Source organism: Rhinopithecus bieti, unplaced genomic scaffold, assembly GCF_001698545.2.
Source record: "Rhinopithecus bieti isolate Rb0 unplaced genomic scaffold, ASM169854v2 scaffold_31527, whole genome shotgun sequence".
Taxonomy (NCBI): domain Eukaryota; kingdom Metazoa; phylum Chordata; class Mammalia; order Primates; family Cercopithecidae; genus Rhinopithecus; species Rhinopithecus bieti.
Genome location: NW_016813959.1, coordinates 2,467,058 through 2,482,951, shown reverse-complemented (window position 1 = coordinate 2,482,951; position 15,894 = coordinate 2,467,058). Strand labels below are relative to the sequence as shown.

General features: G+C 43.7%; 1 protein-coding gene and 1 pseudogene across 1 annotated transcript in view; one reads left to right on the top strand and one right to left on the bottom strand.

The window, feature by feature from the left end:
* CFAP52 (cilia and flagella associated protein 52) overlaps window positions 1–15,894 on the top strand; it is a 66,813-nt gene that overhangs the window by 16,224 nt on the left and 34,695 nt on the right. Inside the window, exons 4-6 of the mRNA XM_017849236.1 lie at window positions 3,702–3,830; window positions 8,052–8,151; window positions 10,051–10,167. Of these exons, the coding sequence (XP_017704725.1) occupies window positions 3,702–3,830; window positions 8,052–8,151; window positions 10,051–10,167 (346 nt within the window). The remainder of the gene's footprint in view (window positions 1–3,701; window positions 3,831–8,051; window positions 8,152–10,050; window positions 10,168–15,894) is intronic.
* On the bottom strand, window positions 898–1,475 carry LOC108513489 (60S ribosomal protein L19 pseudogene; annotated as a pseudogene).

Sequence of the window (15,894 nt, the reverse complement as noted above, 5' to 3'; positions counted from 1 at the left end):
CTGAGGCAGGAGAATCGCTTGAACCTGGGAGGCAGAGGTTGCAGTAAGTGAAGATCGCACCACTGCACTCCAGCCTGGGCGACAGAGCAAGACTCCAGCTAAAAACAAATAAATAAACAAGCAAACAAAATATATCAGGAAGAGCAATCAATGCAGTACATATTCCTATGTAAATGTCAAAGGAACACAATCTGTAGAAGAAAAATAATAACACCTGAGGTTTGTATGGGATTTAATACTTCAGTACACTTCTACGTATATTTTCTTATTTGAGCTTCATAGGTTTATTACAAAGGAAATTTATATTTGTATATAGTTATATAATGATAGTCCTTCTCTTACTATATAGCAAGTCAACAAAATTTTCATGAGATTCCCTCCTTTTCTTGTCATTCATCAGTGGTCACCCCTTCCCTAGCCCAGTACCACTTGACTGTTTCTGATAAGAAATGTATTGGCCAGGTGCGGCGGCTCGCGCCTGTAATCCCAACACTTTGGGAGGCCAAGGCAGGTGGATCAACTGAGGTCAGGGGTTTGAGACCAGCCTGGCCAACATGGCGAGACCCCATCTCTGCTAAAAATTCAAAAATTAGCCAGACATGGTGACAGGCACCTGTAATCCCAGCTACTCAGGAGGCTGAGGCAGGAGAATTGCTTGAACCTGGGAGGCGGAGGTTGCAGTGAGCCAGGGTCGTGCCATTGCGCTCCAGCCTGGGGACAAGAGTGAGACTCCATCTCAAAAAAAAAAAAAGTAAAAAGAAATGTATCCAGAAATCCCCTGTTAATATTCTTAGCTCAACTTTTTTTTTGTGCAAGCAGAAAAAGGCTTGTTTTATTTTAATGACCGATCTATGTAATCGCCAAGACTGCTATCTACAGACAAGAAATGGGGAGCTTCTATTTCTTAGCCTCTTCCTCCTTGGACAAGTCTTGATCTTCTCCTTCTTGGCCCAGAGATGCTCTTCACGGCGCTTGTGTACTTCCTTGGTCTTAGATCTGTGGGCCTTAGCCTGGTCAACCGGGAGCTTCTCGCAGGCTTCATCTGCCATCAGCTCACGGATGTGTTCCATAAGAATCCAGTTGTTTTTGGAACACATTCCCCTCCACCTTCAGGTAGAGGCTGTGATACTTGTGGTGATCAATCTTCTTGGATCCACGGTATCTTCAGAGCAGGTGGCGCAGAATCCTCATTCTCCTCATCCAAGTTACTTTCTCTGGCAAAGGGCTATACCCTTTGGCTTACCTATGCCCATGTGCCTGCCCTTCTGGTGGGCCAAGGTGTTTTCCCAGCTTCCAGCCAGGGAATGGACAGTCACAGGCTTATGGATAATTAGCCCATCTTTGATCAGCTTCCAGATCTGCTGGTGGGAGTTGGCCTTGGTAATTCCACTGGTCTCATTGGGATCCAACTAGACCTTCTTAGCACTAGAGGAAAGCCCCGTCTGAAGCCTGAGCATCCTTATGGCTTTGGCCACTGCAACAAAAGGAAAGAGTTCCAACATCCTTCGCTCAACTTAAAGCAGTTATTCTCAACCTTTGGTGCACACTGAAATCACCTAGGAAGATTTAAAAAACACTGATGCCTGGGTCCCACCCCCAGAGATTCTTGGAGTTAGGTCATTAGGCCACCCCCATCCCACCGCTGTCAAAAAGACTAGGTCTTGGGGGGGAAAATGGCCCCTTAACCAAGGTTAATCTGGCAAAACTGTTCATCTCCTCTGTAATTTTAAGCTGCCTAAAATTTGCTTGCAGAACATTCGAGAATGTTGAAAAGCCAAAAGAAAGAAAGGAAAACAAACCTTGCTGTACTAAAAAATGCAATATGCCCATCCCTGGATAGTCTCTGTGGTGAGAAGGGTGGAGTTCTGCCGACTGGTTTGCATAGTCAGGGGATCAACCCTGAATGGGTGGCAGGGGTTTATTCTACCCAACCCATCTAGCTTCTACACAGAGGAACAGAAACAAGAGGGAAGCTGCCAATTACAGTGGACATCCTATAGTTTTCATGTATTTTTTTTTTTTTCTTTTGAGATGGAGTTTCACTCTTGTTGCCCAGGCTGGAGTGCAACAACAGCACGATCTCGGCTCACTGCAACCTCTGCCTCCCGGGTTCAAGCAACTCTCCTGTCTCAGCCTCCCGAATAGCTGGTATTACAGGCATGCACCACCACGCCTGGCTAATTTTGTGTTTTTAGTAGAGACGGGGTTTCTTCATGTTAGTCAGGCTGATCTCGAACTCCCGACCTCAGGTGATTCACCCTCCTCGACTTCCCAAAGTGCTGGGATTATAGGCGTGAGCCACTGCCCCCGGCCTGCATGTATCTTTTAAATTTTGTAACCTATTTATGAAACTTTTGGCATTGATGTCATCATGGTATTCATGTTGTAATGCAACGTGCTTTTTGACTAACTTTATACCAAGAACATCTATGTATGTACATGTAGATAGATACAGATCTCATTCTTTGCCATAATAGCATAGTATTCCATTGTACAGATATGCTGGAATCTATTTGGCCAGCTCTCTATGTTCGTGCCCTTTGTTTTATCTATTTTTTGTTGTTGTTGTTGTTGAGACGGAGTCTCGCTCTGTCGCCCAGGCTGGAGTGCAGTGGCCGGATCTCAGCTCACTGCAAGCTCCGCCTCCCGGGTTCACGCCATTCTCCTGCCTCAGCCTCCGGAGTAGCTGGGACTACAGGCGCCCGCCACCTCGCCCGGCTAGTATTTTTTGTATTTTTTAGTAGAGACGGGGTTTCACCGTGTTAGCCAGGATGCTCTCGATCTCCTGACCTCGTGATCCGCCCATCTCGGCCTCCCAAAGTGCTAGGATTACAGGCTTGAGCCACCGCACCCGGCTGTTTTATCTATTTTTAAAACAAATTTGTTTTGTGCTTGTTGCCACACAGCCTAGGCAACAAGAGCAGTGGCTTACACCTGTAATCCAAGCACTTCAGGAGGCCAAAGGCAGAAAGGATCACTTGAGCCTAGAAGTTCAAGACTAGCCTGATTCTCCTGCCTCAGCCTCCCAAGTAGCTGGGAACTACAGGTGCACTCTACCACTTCTGGCTAATTTTTAAATTTTCAGTAAAGATGAGTTTTCACCATGTTGGCCAGGTTGGTCTCAAACTCCTGACCTCAGGTGATCCACCCACCTTGGCCCCACAAAGTGCTGGGATTACAGGTGTAAGCCATCACACCTGGCCAACATTCGAAACCATCCTGGCCAACATGGTGAAACCCCATCTCTACTAAAAATACAAAAATTACCCAGATGTGGTGGTGCATGCCTGTAGTCCCAGCTACTCGGGAGGCTGAGGCAGGAGAATCGCTTGAATCCAGGAGGCGGAGGTTGCAGTGAGCCGAGATCACACCATTGCACTCCAGCCTGGGCAACAAGAGCGAAACTCCATCTCAAAAACAAACAACAACAACAACAAATTTTTAATGTGTCACTGTTGTGTCTTCTAATAGGGAGACCCCGTCTCTACAAAACTGAAAATTAGCCAGGTGTGGTGGTGTGTGCCTGTAGTCCCAGCTACTTGGGAGGTGTGGTTGAGATGTTGGGGTGGGGTAATTTCATTGTTCGTTTTTAAGTAACCTATCGCGGTTTTTTCTTTCTAGAACCACTAAGATGGTTGTTTCTTATTTTGAAAGCCTGTTTTCCCTTTGACTTTTTTTTTTGGTCCTTCTTATTTCGGCAGCGTGGTGGTGTGGAGCATAGCTAAGAGAGATGCCATCTGCGGCAGCCCTGCAGCCGGCCTCAATGTTGGGAATGCCACCAATGTAATCTTCTCCAGGTGCCGCGATGAGATGTTTGTGACTGCTGGAAAGTACGTGTCTGCCTTCGGAGTTTTCAGAACTCAAACATTGCTTTATTTTCTTGCACAGAAAACGTGGTCATTTTGATCTGGGGGAACGTGTCTTTAGTCCTGGATAAATACCTTACATCATAGTTTTTGTGTTTTTGTACTCATTAAAAGTTCTCTTCACTGGAAGTATTTTAACTACAGTTATTTAAAAATTCTGTGATTACTGATGAAAAGATTTTGCTTACCTGCTTAACTGTTCTCAGGTTCTTGTTTGTGACAGGATTATCTCCAATCCATGCCCACAGAAATAATTTGCACAATTGCACAGATTCACCCACTGATTGATGTTTCTTTCCACCTGCTCTTGACTGGGGTCTCATGATCTGATAGTTTGCAAATGAATTCTGCCAGGAAGTTTCAGATGGTGAGACTGTTAGCCATATAAGATAATTACAGGCAGGATCAGCTTTAACCAGCTAATGATGACCTAGCTCAAAGTTTGAACAGAGGCCAGTATCTGCCTAAGGGAGGGAATAAATTAATTTACAGATGCACTAATTAGCACCCTGTTTGGAGGTTTTTTTTTTTTTTTTTTTTGGGGAGTGTTTTGCTGTGTCACCCAGGTTAGAGTGCAATGGCGTGGTCTTAGCTCACCGCAGCCTCCACCTAACAGCTTCAAGCGATTCTCCTGCCTCAGCTTCCCAAGTATCTGGGATAACAGGCACCTCATACCTGGCTAATTTTTGTATTTTTAGTAGAGACAGGGTTTCACCATGTTGGCCAGATTGGTCTCCAACTCCTGACCACAGACGCTTGTTTGGAGTTTGAAGGGAAGGTTAAACAAGAATTTTAAAAATCCTTTTTTTGGGGGGCTGAGCGCGGTGGCTCGTGCTTGTAATCCCAGCACTTTGAGAGGCCAAGGTGGGCGGATCACGAGGTCGGGAGATCGAGACCATCCTGGCTAACAGGGTGAAACCCCGTCTCTACTAAAATACAAAATTAGCCAGGTGTGGTGGCAGGCACCTGTAATCCCAGCTGCTCAGGAGGCTGAGGCAGGAGAATGGCCTGAACCCAGGAGGCAGAGCTTGCAGTGAGCCGAGATCGCACCACTGCACTGCAGCCTGGTGACAGAGCAAGAATTCGTCTAAAAATTCCTTTTTAAATGTTTATATACCAGTCCAAAGGGAAAGAAATCAGAAAATACAGAGTTGAAGTATGTGTTCGGTAGAGGTAGAACTATTTTTTTCAACCCATGTGTGGCCTCCCATCTGGGAAAGGTACACGTGCTTGGTTACCTCTCCAGCCAGAGAAGAGAATTTGTGCAGCTCCACATCTGTATTGTTTCCTGTCCCCGCTTTACGATATGCAACTTACATTTGCTCCATGGCTAATCTTGAGGAACGATTCATCCAGAGGAGAGGCCATGAAACTAATTGACCGGCATGAAATCCAGCCCCTACCAAGCAATCTAAAGCAACTGACCAGGGGCTGTGGCGGCGCTCTTCAACTTTGTTCAGGTTTGCAGAGCAATCTGGCTCAGCCAGGGTTTTATGGGGCTCTTTCTGTTCCTTAGCAACCCCTTCAGCAGCAGGCATGGGTCCATTCTGATGTCCATGAGCAACATTTCTTCAGGACTCAAAGCTTGAATTTTATACAAAAAAAGTTTTTTAGGACAATCTGCATTCTATGTCTGGCTTGATTTCATGTGACACTGAGAACTGAGAAAGTGAGCGTTCTTAAGTAAAATTTTTGACAGGGCACCTACGTATGCCGGGCTCTCTAACTTGGTCCCAATGCCATGTGTTCCACCATATTGTCCCCATGAGATAGCCTGCAAGTTTCAGTATTTCAGAATCCAAAGAACATCTACCAGGAAGACCATGAAAAAAGCTCTTTGTTTAAAAAAAAAAAAAGTTCAGTACATTTAAAATATGTCTGAGTACTTACTATATATATATAACTCTGGGAGCTAAAAAACAAAAAGAAAAACTATATATATGTATATAGACACACACATAGTTATGTATGTTTATATAGTTATATATGTATATGTTTGTGTATATAGATGTGTGTGTGTATATATACACGTATATACACATATATATACACATATATGTGTGTGTGCGTGTGTGTGTATATATATATATATACACATATAGAGAGAAATGGAGTCTCACACTGTCACCCAGGCTGGAGTGCAATGGCACGATCTCAGCTCACTGCAACCTCTGCCTCCTGGGTTCAAATAATTCTCCTGACTCAGCCTCCCAAGTAACTGGAATTACAGGTGCATGCTGCCACAGCTGGCTAATTTTTTTGTATTTTAGTAGAGATGGGATTTCACCATGTTGTCCAGGCTGGTCTTGAACTCCTGAGCTCAGGCAATCCACCTGCCTCAGCCTCCCAAAGGGCTAGGATTATAGGTGTCAGCCACTGCCCCCAGCCCAAAACTTGATATATTTTTAGATTATTAATCTTTTCTGCCTTAAAATATTAGCTGAAGTCTTTGACTGTGATGTTGGCCTTGAAATTTTTATACAATTATTAATTCAGATTAATCCAACATATAATGAGTCAATACCGACCATGGATCAAGTCCTGTGTTAGATGCCTATTTGATTTAGCTTTTAGTCGTTTGGTCTCATTTCTCTTTCCTTGAAGACAAGACTCCACACCACAGGTCTTCCCTTTAAAATTTTCCTTGCAACTCAATATCTCGAAAAAAAAACCACATTTAAACTTACTCCTCCTCCTGGTTTTTTTGCTTTGCTTTGTTTTCTTTTTTGAGACAGAGTTTTGCTCTTGTCACCCCGGCTGGAGTGCAATGGCACCATCTCGGCTCACTGCAACCTCCACCTCCCAGGTTCAAGCGATTCTCCTGCTTCAGCCTCCCGAGTAGCTGGGATTACAGGCACCCACCACCACACCTGGCTAATTTTTTATATTTTTAGTAGAGACAGAGTTTCACCATGTTGGCCAGGCTGGTCTCGAACTCCCGACCTCAGGTGATCCACCCACGTTTGCCTCTCAAAGTGTTGAGATTACAGGCGTGAGCCACTGTGCCCGGCCCTCCTCCTCCTGTTGAACTGAAATTTGGTGTCCTTTGACCAACATCTCCCTACTCTCCCACCCCCAGTCTCTGATAACCACCATTCTACTGTCTCATGAGTTAGGAGTTTTTATACTCCATAGCTGAATAAAGTCACACAGTGTTTGTTTTCCTGTGCTTGGCTTATTTCACTTAAAATAATGTCCATCAGGTTTGTCCATGTTGTCACAAATGACAGAATTTCTTTTCATCGTGTACATATACCACATTTTTAAAGTCCATCCATCTTTTGATGGACACAGGTTGTGGACATCATGGTGAGTATAGTTCATAATATATTGTATACTTGAAAATTCCTAACAGAATTAATTTTAAGTATTCTCACCACCAAAAAAAAAAGGGTAATTATACAAGGTAAGGCATATGTTCAATAGCTTGATTTTGCTATTCTACAATGTGTATATGTATATAAACCTCATGACGTACACTATAAATATATATTATTTTTACTTGTCAATTAGAAAGAAAGAAAAGAAGGCCAGGCGCGGTGGCTCATGCCTGTAATCCCAGCACTTTGGGAGGCCGAAGCGGGCAGATCATGAGGTCAACAGATTGAGATCATTCTGGCCAACATGGTGAAACCCTGTCTCTACTAAAAATACAAAAATTAGCCGGCCATGGTGGCGGGCACCTGTAGTTCCAGCTACTCAGGAGGCTGAGGCAGGAGAATGGCTTGAACCTGGGAGATGGAGGTTGCGGTGAGCCGAGATAGCACCACTGCACTCCAGCCTGGCGATAGAGCGAGGCTCTGTCTAAAACAAAAAAAAAAGAAAGAAAGAAAAGAAAAGAACAAAGAGGAAGAAATTTAGAAGCTCTGATTTGCTCTACCCTTGTTCTCATGCTTACATGTGTGTTTGTTTTCCGTAGAGTGGGGAGTGTGCACTTCAGAGTGAGAGGGAGATGGGTGTGAATTCCTGCTCTGCTGTGTTCGAGCTCCGCACTTTCTCATTTGGGAGGCAGGATCACAAAACCTGCCTCATGGTGTTGTTATGAGGATCGAATAAAAGATCTTTCATAGTGCACTAGGCCCTCACGAAGCCTCGAAAATGTTTAGATCTCTTCCCTTCAGTTTCAGGGATGAAGTGATTATTCAATGGGTGTCCATTTGATTGTGACTTTTTTTTTTTTTATAGTGGGACAATTCGAGTATGGGAACTGGATCTTCCAAATAGAAAAATCTGGCCAACTGAGTGCCAAACAGGACAGATGAAAAGAATAGTCATGAGTATTGGAGTAAGTATTAATCAAGTATTAAGTAACAATTAGCACACATTCCTGTTAGCAGTACTGACCAAGGTGTTTGTGTGTGCGTTCATGGGGCTGGGGATAGGAAGGTGGGGAATAGACATAGGGGGTGTTGATTGAAGAAGCTCACCTTGGCCAGGCACGGTGGCTCACACCTGTAATCCCAGCACTTTGGGAGGCCGAGGTGGGCGGATCACCTGAGCTCAGGAGTTCAAGACCAGCCTGACCAACATGGAGAAACCTCGTCTCTGCTAAAAATACAAAATTAGCTGGGCGTCGTGGTGCATTCCTATGATCCCAGCTACTCGGGAGGCTGAGGCGGGAGAATTGCTTGAACCTGGGAGGCGGAGGTTGCGGTGAGCCAAGATTGCGCCACTGCACTCCAGCCTAGGCAACAAGAGCCAAACTCTGTCTCCTGGCCAACATAGTGAAACCTTGTCTCTTCTAAAAATAAAAAATTTAGCCAGGTGTGGTGGTGGGTGCCTGCAATCCCAGCTTACTCAGGAGGTTGAGGCAAGAGAATTGCTTGAACCCAGGAGGCAGAAGTTGAGGTGAACTGGGATCACGCCACTGCGCTCCAGCCTGGGCAACAGAGTGACACTCTGTTTCAAAAAGAAGAAAAAGTTCACCTCTGCCACTCCCTTTAGGAGTCAGGGAAGAGTCACCTAGACACAGCACAGGTAAACCTTGTTTTACTGGAATCTAGGCTGTCATTAAACACCCAAAGCCTGCCTCACCTGGACGAAAGCACTGTAGCCCGCAGCACTCGAAGCCCACAGCACATTCCTATGTCACTGATGCTATTTCTGCTACTGAAAATACAGTTTCTGACCATGAAATCCATGGTTGAAATGCAATCTCTTCCATACAGAGAAATTATTAATATATTTTAAATGTGGATTTATATATTCAGGTTGTGTATTCCTTATCTGATATGCTTATAGCCAGAAGTGTTTTGAATTTTGGATTGTTTTCAGATTTTGGAGTATCTGCACTACACTTACCAGTTGAGCACCTCTAATCTGAAAATTCAAAATTTGAGATGTGCCAATGAGCATTTCCTTGGAGTGTCACATCAGCACTCAAACATTTCCGATTTTGGAGCATTTCAGATTTTAGATTTTTGGATTAAGGATACTCAGCCCGTATAACTTCATTCTCCATGGACTGATTCCTCTTGTTTAATGCATAGTCATTTTATGAATCTAGACTTTGGAAAATATGAGATAAAGCAAAGTTTTGGAGGAGCACACCTTTATCCTAGGAGCCCTTAAAAGATATCTCAAAAGTCTGAACTGACAGAGGATGCCTGTTAACATCAGACCCAGACAGACTTCAGGTGAAACGCACGGGCTAATTGGAGTCGGATATTTCCTCCCATCCTATGTGTAGCCCTAACCCTGCTCCCCTCAGTGGTTCTGACCCATCTTTGAGCCTGAGGAAATAGAAGCAGCCCTGAGCACCTTTGCAAGTCTTCCTGGGGTGCCAGAGGAACCTCATCCCATTCCTGAGGAGGGGTTCATGGGCATCACTGAGGACGTCCAGGTCTTCAAGTTTTATTTATTTATTTATTTTTCCTGAGACAGAGTTTTGCTCTTGTCGCCCAGGCTGGAGTGCAGTGGCCCAATCTCTGCTCACCGCAACCTCCACCTCCCGGGTTCAAGCGATTCTCCTGCCTCAGCCTCCCGAGCAGCTGGGATTACAGGCATGCGCCACTAAGCCCAGCTAATTTTGTATTTTTAGTAGAGACGGGGTTTCACCATGTTGGTCAGGCTGGTCTTGAACTCCTGAGCTCAGGTGATCTGCCCGCCTCGGCCTCCTAAAGTGCTGGGATTACAGGTGTGAGCCACCGAGCCTGGCCAAGATTTCTTTTTCTTGCTTCCTCAGATGGCCGACGATGATAGCTTTTTCTACCTTGGCACCACGACTGGAGATATTCTAAAAATGAACCCCAGGACTAAACTGCTGACAGATGCAGGGCCTGCGAAGGACAAATTCAGTTTGGTGAGTAGAGACCATCTACTGCCTGCCATTTCTCTCCCTTCACTAGCAGTATGTACCTTTTTTTTTTTTTCTTTTTTGAGACAGAGTCTTGTTCTGTCGCCCAGGCTGGAGTGCAGTGGCATGATCTTGGCTCACTGCAACTTCCGCCTCCCGGGTTCAAGCGATTGTCCTGCCTCAGCCTCTCAAGTAGCTGGGACTACAGGCGTGCACCACCACGCCCGACTAATTTTTGTATTTTTCAGTAGAGACAGGGTTTCATCATGTTGGCCAGGCTGGTCTTGAACTCCTGACCTCAGGTGATCCGCCCACCTTGGTCTCTCAAAGTGCTGGGATTAGAGGTGTGAGTCACCGCACCCGGCCAAAGCACACACTTTCTTAATGAAGAAAGAGTTTGTGGGAAAACATAAAAAGTCAGTGATGGACCCAAAGCCACATCTCAGTTTGCAAGTACATTGGCCAGTTCTCTATGCCCTCATCCCTGGTTTTTATTCAGGGTAAAGACATTTCTAGGTGTCCTGAATTAGAGAATCAGAACCGCATTTATGTTCACCTCTTCAAAGCATAGGGCCTGTTGCTTTGTGATTTTAAACCGCATTGGTTCCAGCCCCGTTGCCATACATAAGTGTGCTCTTTGATCTATAAAACTATATAAAAATTTTTGTCTACTCTACTAACTAGATCTTAGATTTTAGCTTCAGCTGACATTATAAGTCGCGAAAAAGACCTATAAATAGTCAACTGTTTATATTTACAGAATTCCTCGCAATTCTAGTTAAAAGGACAGTTAGAGACTTTGATGTTTACACCAAAATAAAAAGCTGCCATCAAAGGATCATTTTATATAATAAGTGCTGCTATTTCCAGCAGCCCAGAAACTTGCTAGGGCTGTTTCTACTAAACTTTGAATTTGAAAGCTTGTACCAGGTTCTGCACCTGCCTATCTCATTTCTGATAACAGAACAGATGGTTCTAACTAAGCTTTGATAGTTTTCCATGTAGCAGATATTTTCAAGAAACTTTGAAATACTGCACTGTGTTCCTGGGAAAATGTCAGAGTTTTCTTAGTCATATAATCATTTAATATTCAAGCATTCAAGGAGATACATAAAAAGAGGGAAAAACTATAAGTAGAGAAGAGTTAAGAAATAATTCTACAAGAGATTGAAGTGTAGCTTTTCGAGTGTGTTTTTTCTAATTCTTTTTAGGATAGGAATTGTTTTTTATTATTATACTTTAAGTTCTGGGATACATGTGCAGAACGTGCAGGTTTGTTACGTAAGTATACATGTGCCATGGTGGTTTGCTGCACCCATCAACCCGTCGTCTACATTAGGTATTTCTCCTAATGCTATCCCTCTTCTAGCCCCCAACCCCCGACAGGCCCCAGTATGTGATCTTCCCCTCCCTGTGTCCATGTGTTCTCGTTGTTCAGCTCCCACTTATGAGTGAGAACATGTGGTGTTTGGTTTTCTGTTCCTGTGTTAGTTTGCTGAGAATGATGGTTTCCAGCTTCATCCATGTCCCTGCAAAGGACATGAACTTATCCTTTTTTATGGCTGCATAGTAGTCCATGGTGTATATGTGCCATATTTTTTTCTTTCTATCCAGTCTATCATTGATGGGCATTTGGGTTGGTTCCAAGTCTTTGCTATTGTGAGTAGTGCCACAATAAACATACCTGTGCATGTAGAATGATTTATAATCCTTTGGGTATATACCTAGTAATAGGATTCCTGGGTCAAATGGTATTTCTGGTTCTAGACCCTTGAGGAATCACCACACCGTCTTCCACAATGGTTGGACTAATTTACACTCCCACCAACAGTGTAAAAGTGTTCCTATTTCTCCACATCCTCTCCAGCATCTGTTGTTTCCTGACTTTTTAATGATCGCCATTCTAACTGGTGTGAGATGGTATCTCACTGTGGTTTGGATTTGCATTTCTCTAATGACCAGTGATGATGAGCTTTTTTTCATATGTTTTTTGGCCGCATAAATGTCTTCTTTTGCAAATTGTCTGTTCATATAGGATAGGAATTCTAATATATTAACCAAATAAAAACAAAGCACATCAGGTTAAGCAGAGCAAGTCTTAGAGGCCTGCCAGTGCCAACTCCTGAGATGCCACCAAAGGGCTCCATATAACACTACCTGAAAACTACTGGATTTTTTGTTTTGCTTTGTTTTCCTAGCACTTGGGAACTAAATATCTCTCTAGCAAAGATGCTGGCTGTCTTAGAGTTTCTCAAACCTTTGGCACTTAAGTCACCTGTGGATGCTGAAATTCTTAACCATGCAGGTCTGATGGTCAACTCCACAAGGCAATGGTTCCAAGACACCTTTTCCATGGGTGAAAAGAAAATAATTCCTGCGGGATGAAGGGATAAGAGGTGTCATTGAAGATGTTTGGTTTCAATATCAAGTGATCTTACACACTTTGAAACTCTGCTTAAATATTTGTTCAGGCCAGGCCGGTGGCTCACACCTGTAATCCCAGTACTCTGGGAGGTCGAGGTGGGCAGAGTGCTTGAGTCCAGGAGTTCAAGTCCAGCCTGGGTGACATGGTGAAACCCCCTCTCTACAAAAAATGTGAAAATTAGCTGGGCATGGTGGAGCATGCCTGTAGTCCCAGCTACTCAGGAGGCTGGGGCAGAGGATGTGGTGAGCTGAGATTAAGCCACTGCACTCTAACCTGTGTGACAGAGTGAGACCCTGTCTCAAATAAATAAATAAAAATTTCTTTATGGTTAGAAAGGCAAATAATTGGAAAGGTTTAAAACTGACCTGTTATNGAGAGAACTTTGTTTTGTGACTCATGTATCCTAAGCACTTAGTCCCCAGCACAGAGTCACTGCAATAAATATTTGTTGAGTGAGAGGCCAGGCATGGTGGTTCACACCTGTAATCCCAGCACTTTGAGAGGCCAAGTCAGGCAGATCACTTGAAACCAGGAGTTAAGAGCAGTCTAGCCAACATGGTGAAACCCCATCTCTACTAAAAATACAAAAATTAGCCAGGTATGGTGGCGTGTGCCTGTAATCCCAGCTACTTGGAAGGCTGAGGCAGGCGAATCACTTGAGTCTGGGAGGTGGAGGCTGCAGTAACCAAGATCATGTCACTGCACTCCAGCCTGGGCAACAGAGTGAGATCCTGTGTCAAACAAAAAAAAAAGAAAACAAAAACAAAAAAAAAACCTTAAACTAAAATTGACCTATTAGGCATACAGTACTAAAACGAAGATGATGATGATGACAATGATAATAAAAGTACATGCTGTATAAGATCTGTGTGAGGAAAACTATAAAACTGTGACAAAATAAATCAAGTAAGAACTAAATATGTATTTCTTCTTTTCTTTTTCTTTCTTTCTTTTTTTTTTTTTTTTTTTTTTTTTTTTTTTTTTTTTTGGAACAGAGTCTCGCTCTGTCGCCCAGGCTGGAGTGCAGTGGCGCCATCTCGGCTCACTGCAAGCTCTGCCTCCTGGGTTCACGCCATTCTCCTGCCTCAGCCTCCCGAGTAGCTGGGACTACAGGCACCCGCCACCACGCCCGGCTAATGTTTTGTGTTTTTAGTAGAGATGGAGTTTCACTGTGTTAGCCAGGATGGTCTCGATCTCCTGAGCTTGTGATCTGCCTGCCTCGGCCTCTCAAAATGCTGGGATTACAGGTGTGAGCCACTGCACCTGGCCCTAAGTAGATATTTCATGTTCATGGATAGGAAGACTCAATATTGTCGAGATATGAGTTCTTAATTTGAACTATGGATTTAATGTAATCCCAATAAACATCCCAGCAAGTTATTTTGTGGCTATAGACAAACTGATTCTACAGTTTACACAGAGGGGCAAAAGCCTCAGAGCAGAAAGCACACTATTGATACCTCATGTAGATGACGGGTTGATGGGTGCAGCAATCCACCATGGCACGTGTATACCTATGTCACAAACCTGCATGTTCTGCACATGTATCCCAGAACTTAAAGTATAATTTTTTAAAAAAGAAAGCACAGTATTGAAGAAGAACAGTTGGAGGAGTGACACTACCAGATTTCAAGACTTGCCAGAAAACTACAGTAATTAAGACAGTGTAGTGTTGGTGAAAGAATAAATAAATGGATCAATGGGACAGAATAGAGAGCCCAAAAAGGAATTCACATAAATATAGTCAACTGATCTTTGGTGAATGAGCAAAGCAAATACAATGGAAAAAAGATAGTCTTTTTAATAAATACTGCTCAACAACTGGAAAACAAAAAAAAATTTAAAAAAGCCTGGATACAGACCTTATACCTCTCACAAAAATTAACTCAACATGGATTATAGACCTAAAACACAAAACACTAAAACTCCTGAAAGATAAAATCCAGAAGACCTAAGGTTTGATGATAACTTTTAGCTATAATAACAAAGACATGGCCCATGAAAGAAAGAATTGAAAAGCTGGACTTTCTTAAAATCAAAAATTCTTCTGGATGAAAGACACTGTCAAGAGAATGAAAAAGAAAGATACGGAGTGAGAGAAAGTATTGGCAAAAGACATACCTGAATAAGGACTGTTACCCAAAATATACAGATAACCTTTTTTTTTTTTTTCTTTTTTTTGAGATGCAGTCTCACTCTGTCGCCCAGGCTGGAGTGCAGTGGGGTGATCTCGGCTCACTGCAAGCTCCACCTCCCGGGTTCATGCCATTCTCCTTCCTCGGCCTCCCGAGTAGCTGGGACTACAGGTGCCTGCCACCGTGTGTGGCTAATTTTTTTTTTTTTTTTTTTTTCGTAGAGACAGGGTTTCACCGTGTTAGCCAGGATGGTCTCGATCTCCAGACCTCGTGATCCACCCGCCTCAGCCTCCCAAAGTGCTGGGATCACAGGCGTGAGCCACCACGCCCGGCCTATACAGAGAACTTTTAAAACTCAACAATAAGAAATGAGCCAAAGACCTCAACTGCCACCTTACCTAAAGAAGATATACAGATGGTGGCCGGGCACGGTGGCAGCTCACTCCTGTAATCTCAGCACTTTGGGAGGCAGAGGTGGGCGGATCACTTGAGGTCAGGAGTTTAAGACCAGCGGGGTCAACGTGGTGAAACCCGTCTCTACTGAAAACACAAAAATTAGCTGAGTGTGGTGGTGCGAGCCTGCAATCCCAGCTACTAGGGAGGCTGAGGCAGGAGAATCACTTGAACCCAGGAGGTGGAGGTTGCAGTGAGCTGAGATTGCGCCACTGCACTCCAGCCTGTGGGACAGAGCAAGACTCTGTCTCAAAAAGAAAAGAAGATATACAGATGGTAAGTAGGCATATGGAAAGATACTCTACATCTTATATCAGCCGGGAAATGTCATTAAAACAGCAGTGAGACACCACTACATACCTTTTCAAATGGCCAAAATCCAGAACACTCACAACACCTAATATTGACAGAGACGGAAAGCAATAAGTACTATTGTTCATTGCTGATGGGAATGCAAAATAGTATGGCCACTGTGGAAGATAGTTCGGTGGTTTCTTGCAGAATTAAACATACTCTTACCATGTAATCCAGCAATTACACTCCTTGCTATTTACCCAAAGGAGTTAAAAACTTACGTTCACACAAGAACCTGCACACAGACGTTTATAGAAGCTTTATCCATGGTTGCCAAAACTTGGAAGCAACCAAGATGTCCTTCAGTAAGTAAAGGGATGCATAAACGGTGATACATCCAAACATTGGAATATTAATCAGTACTAA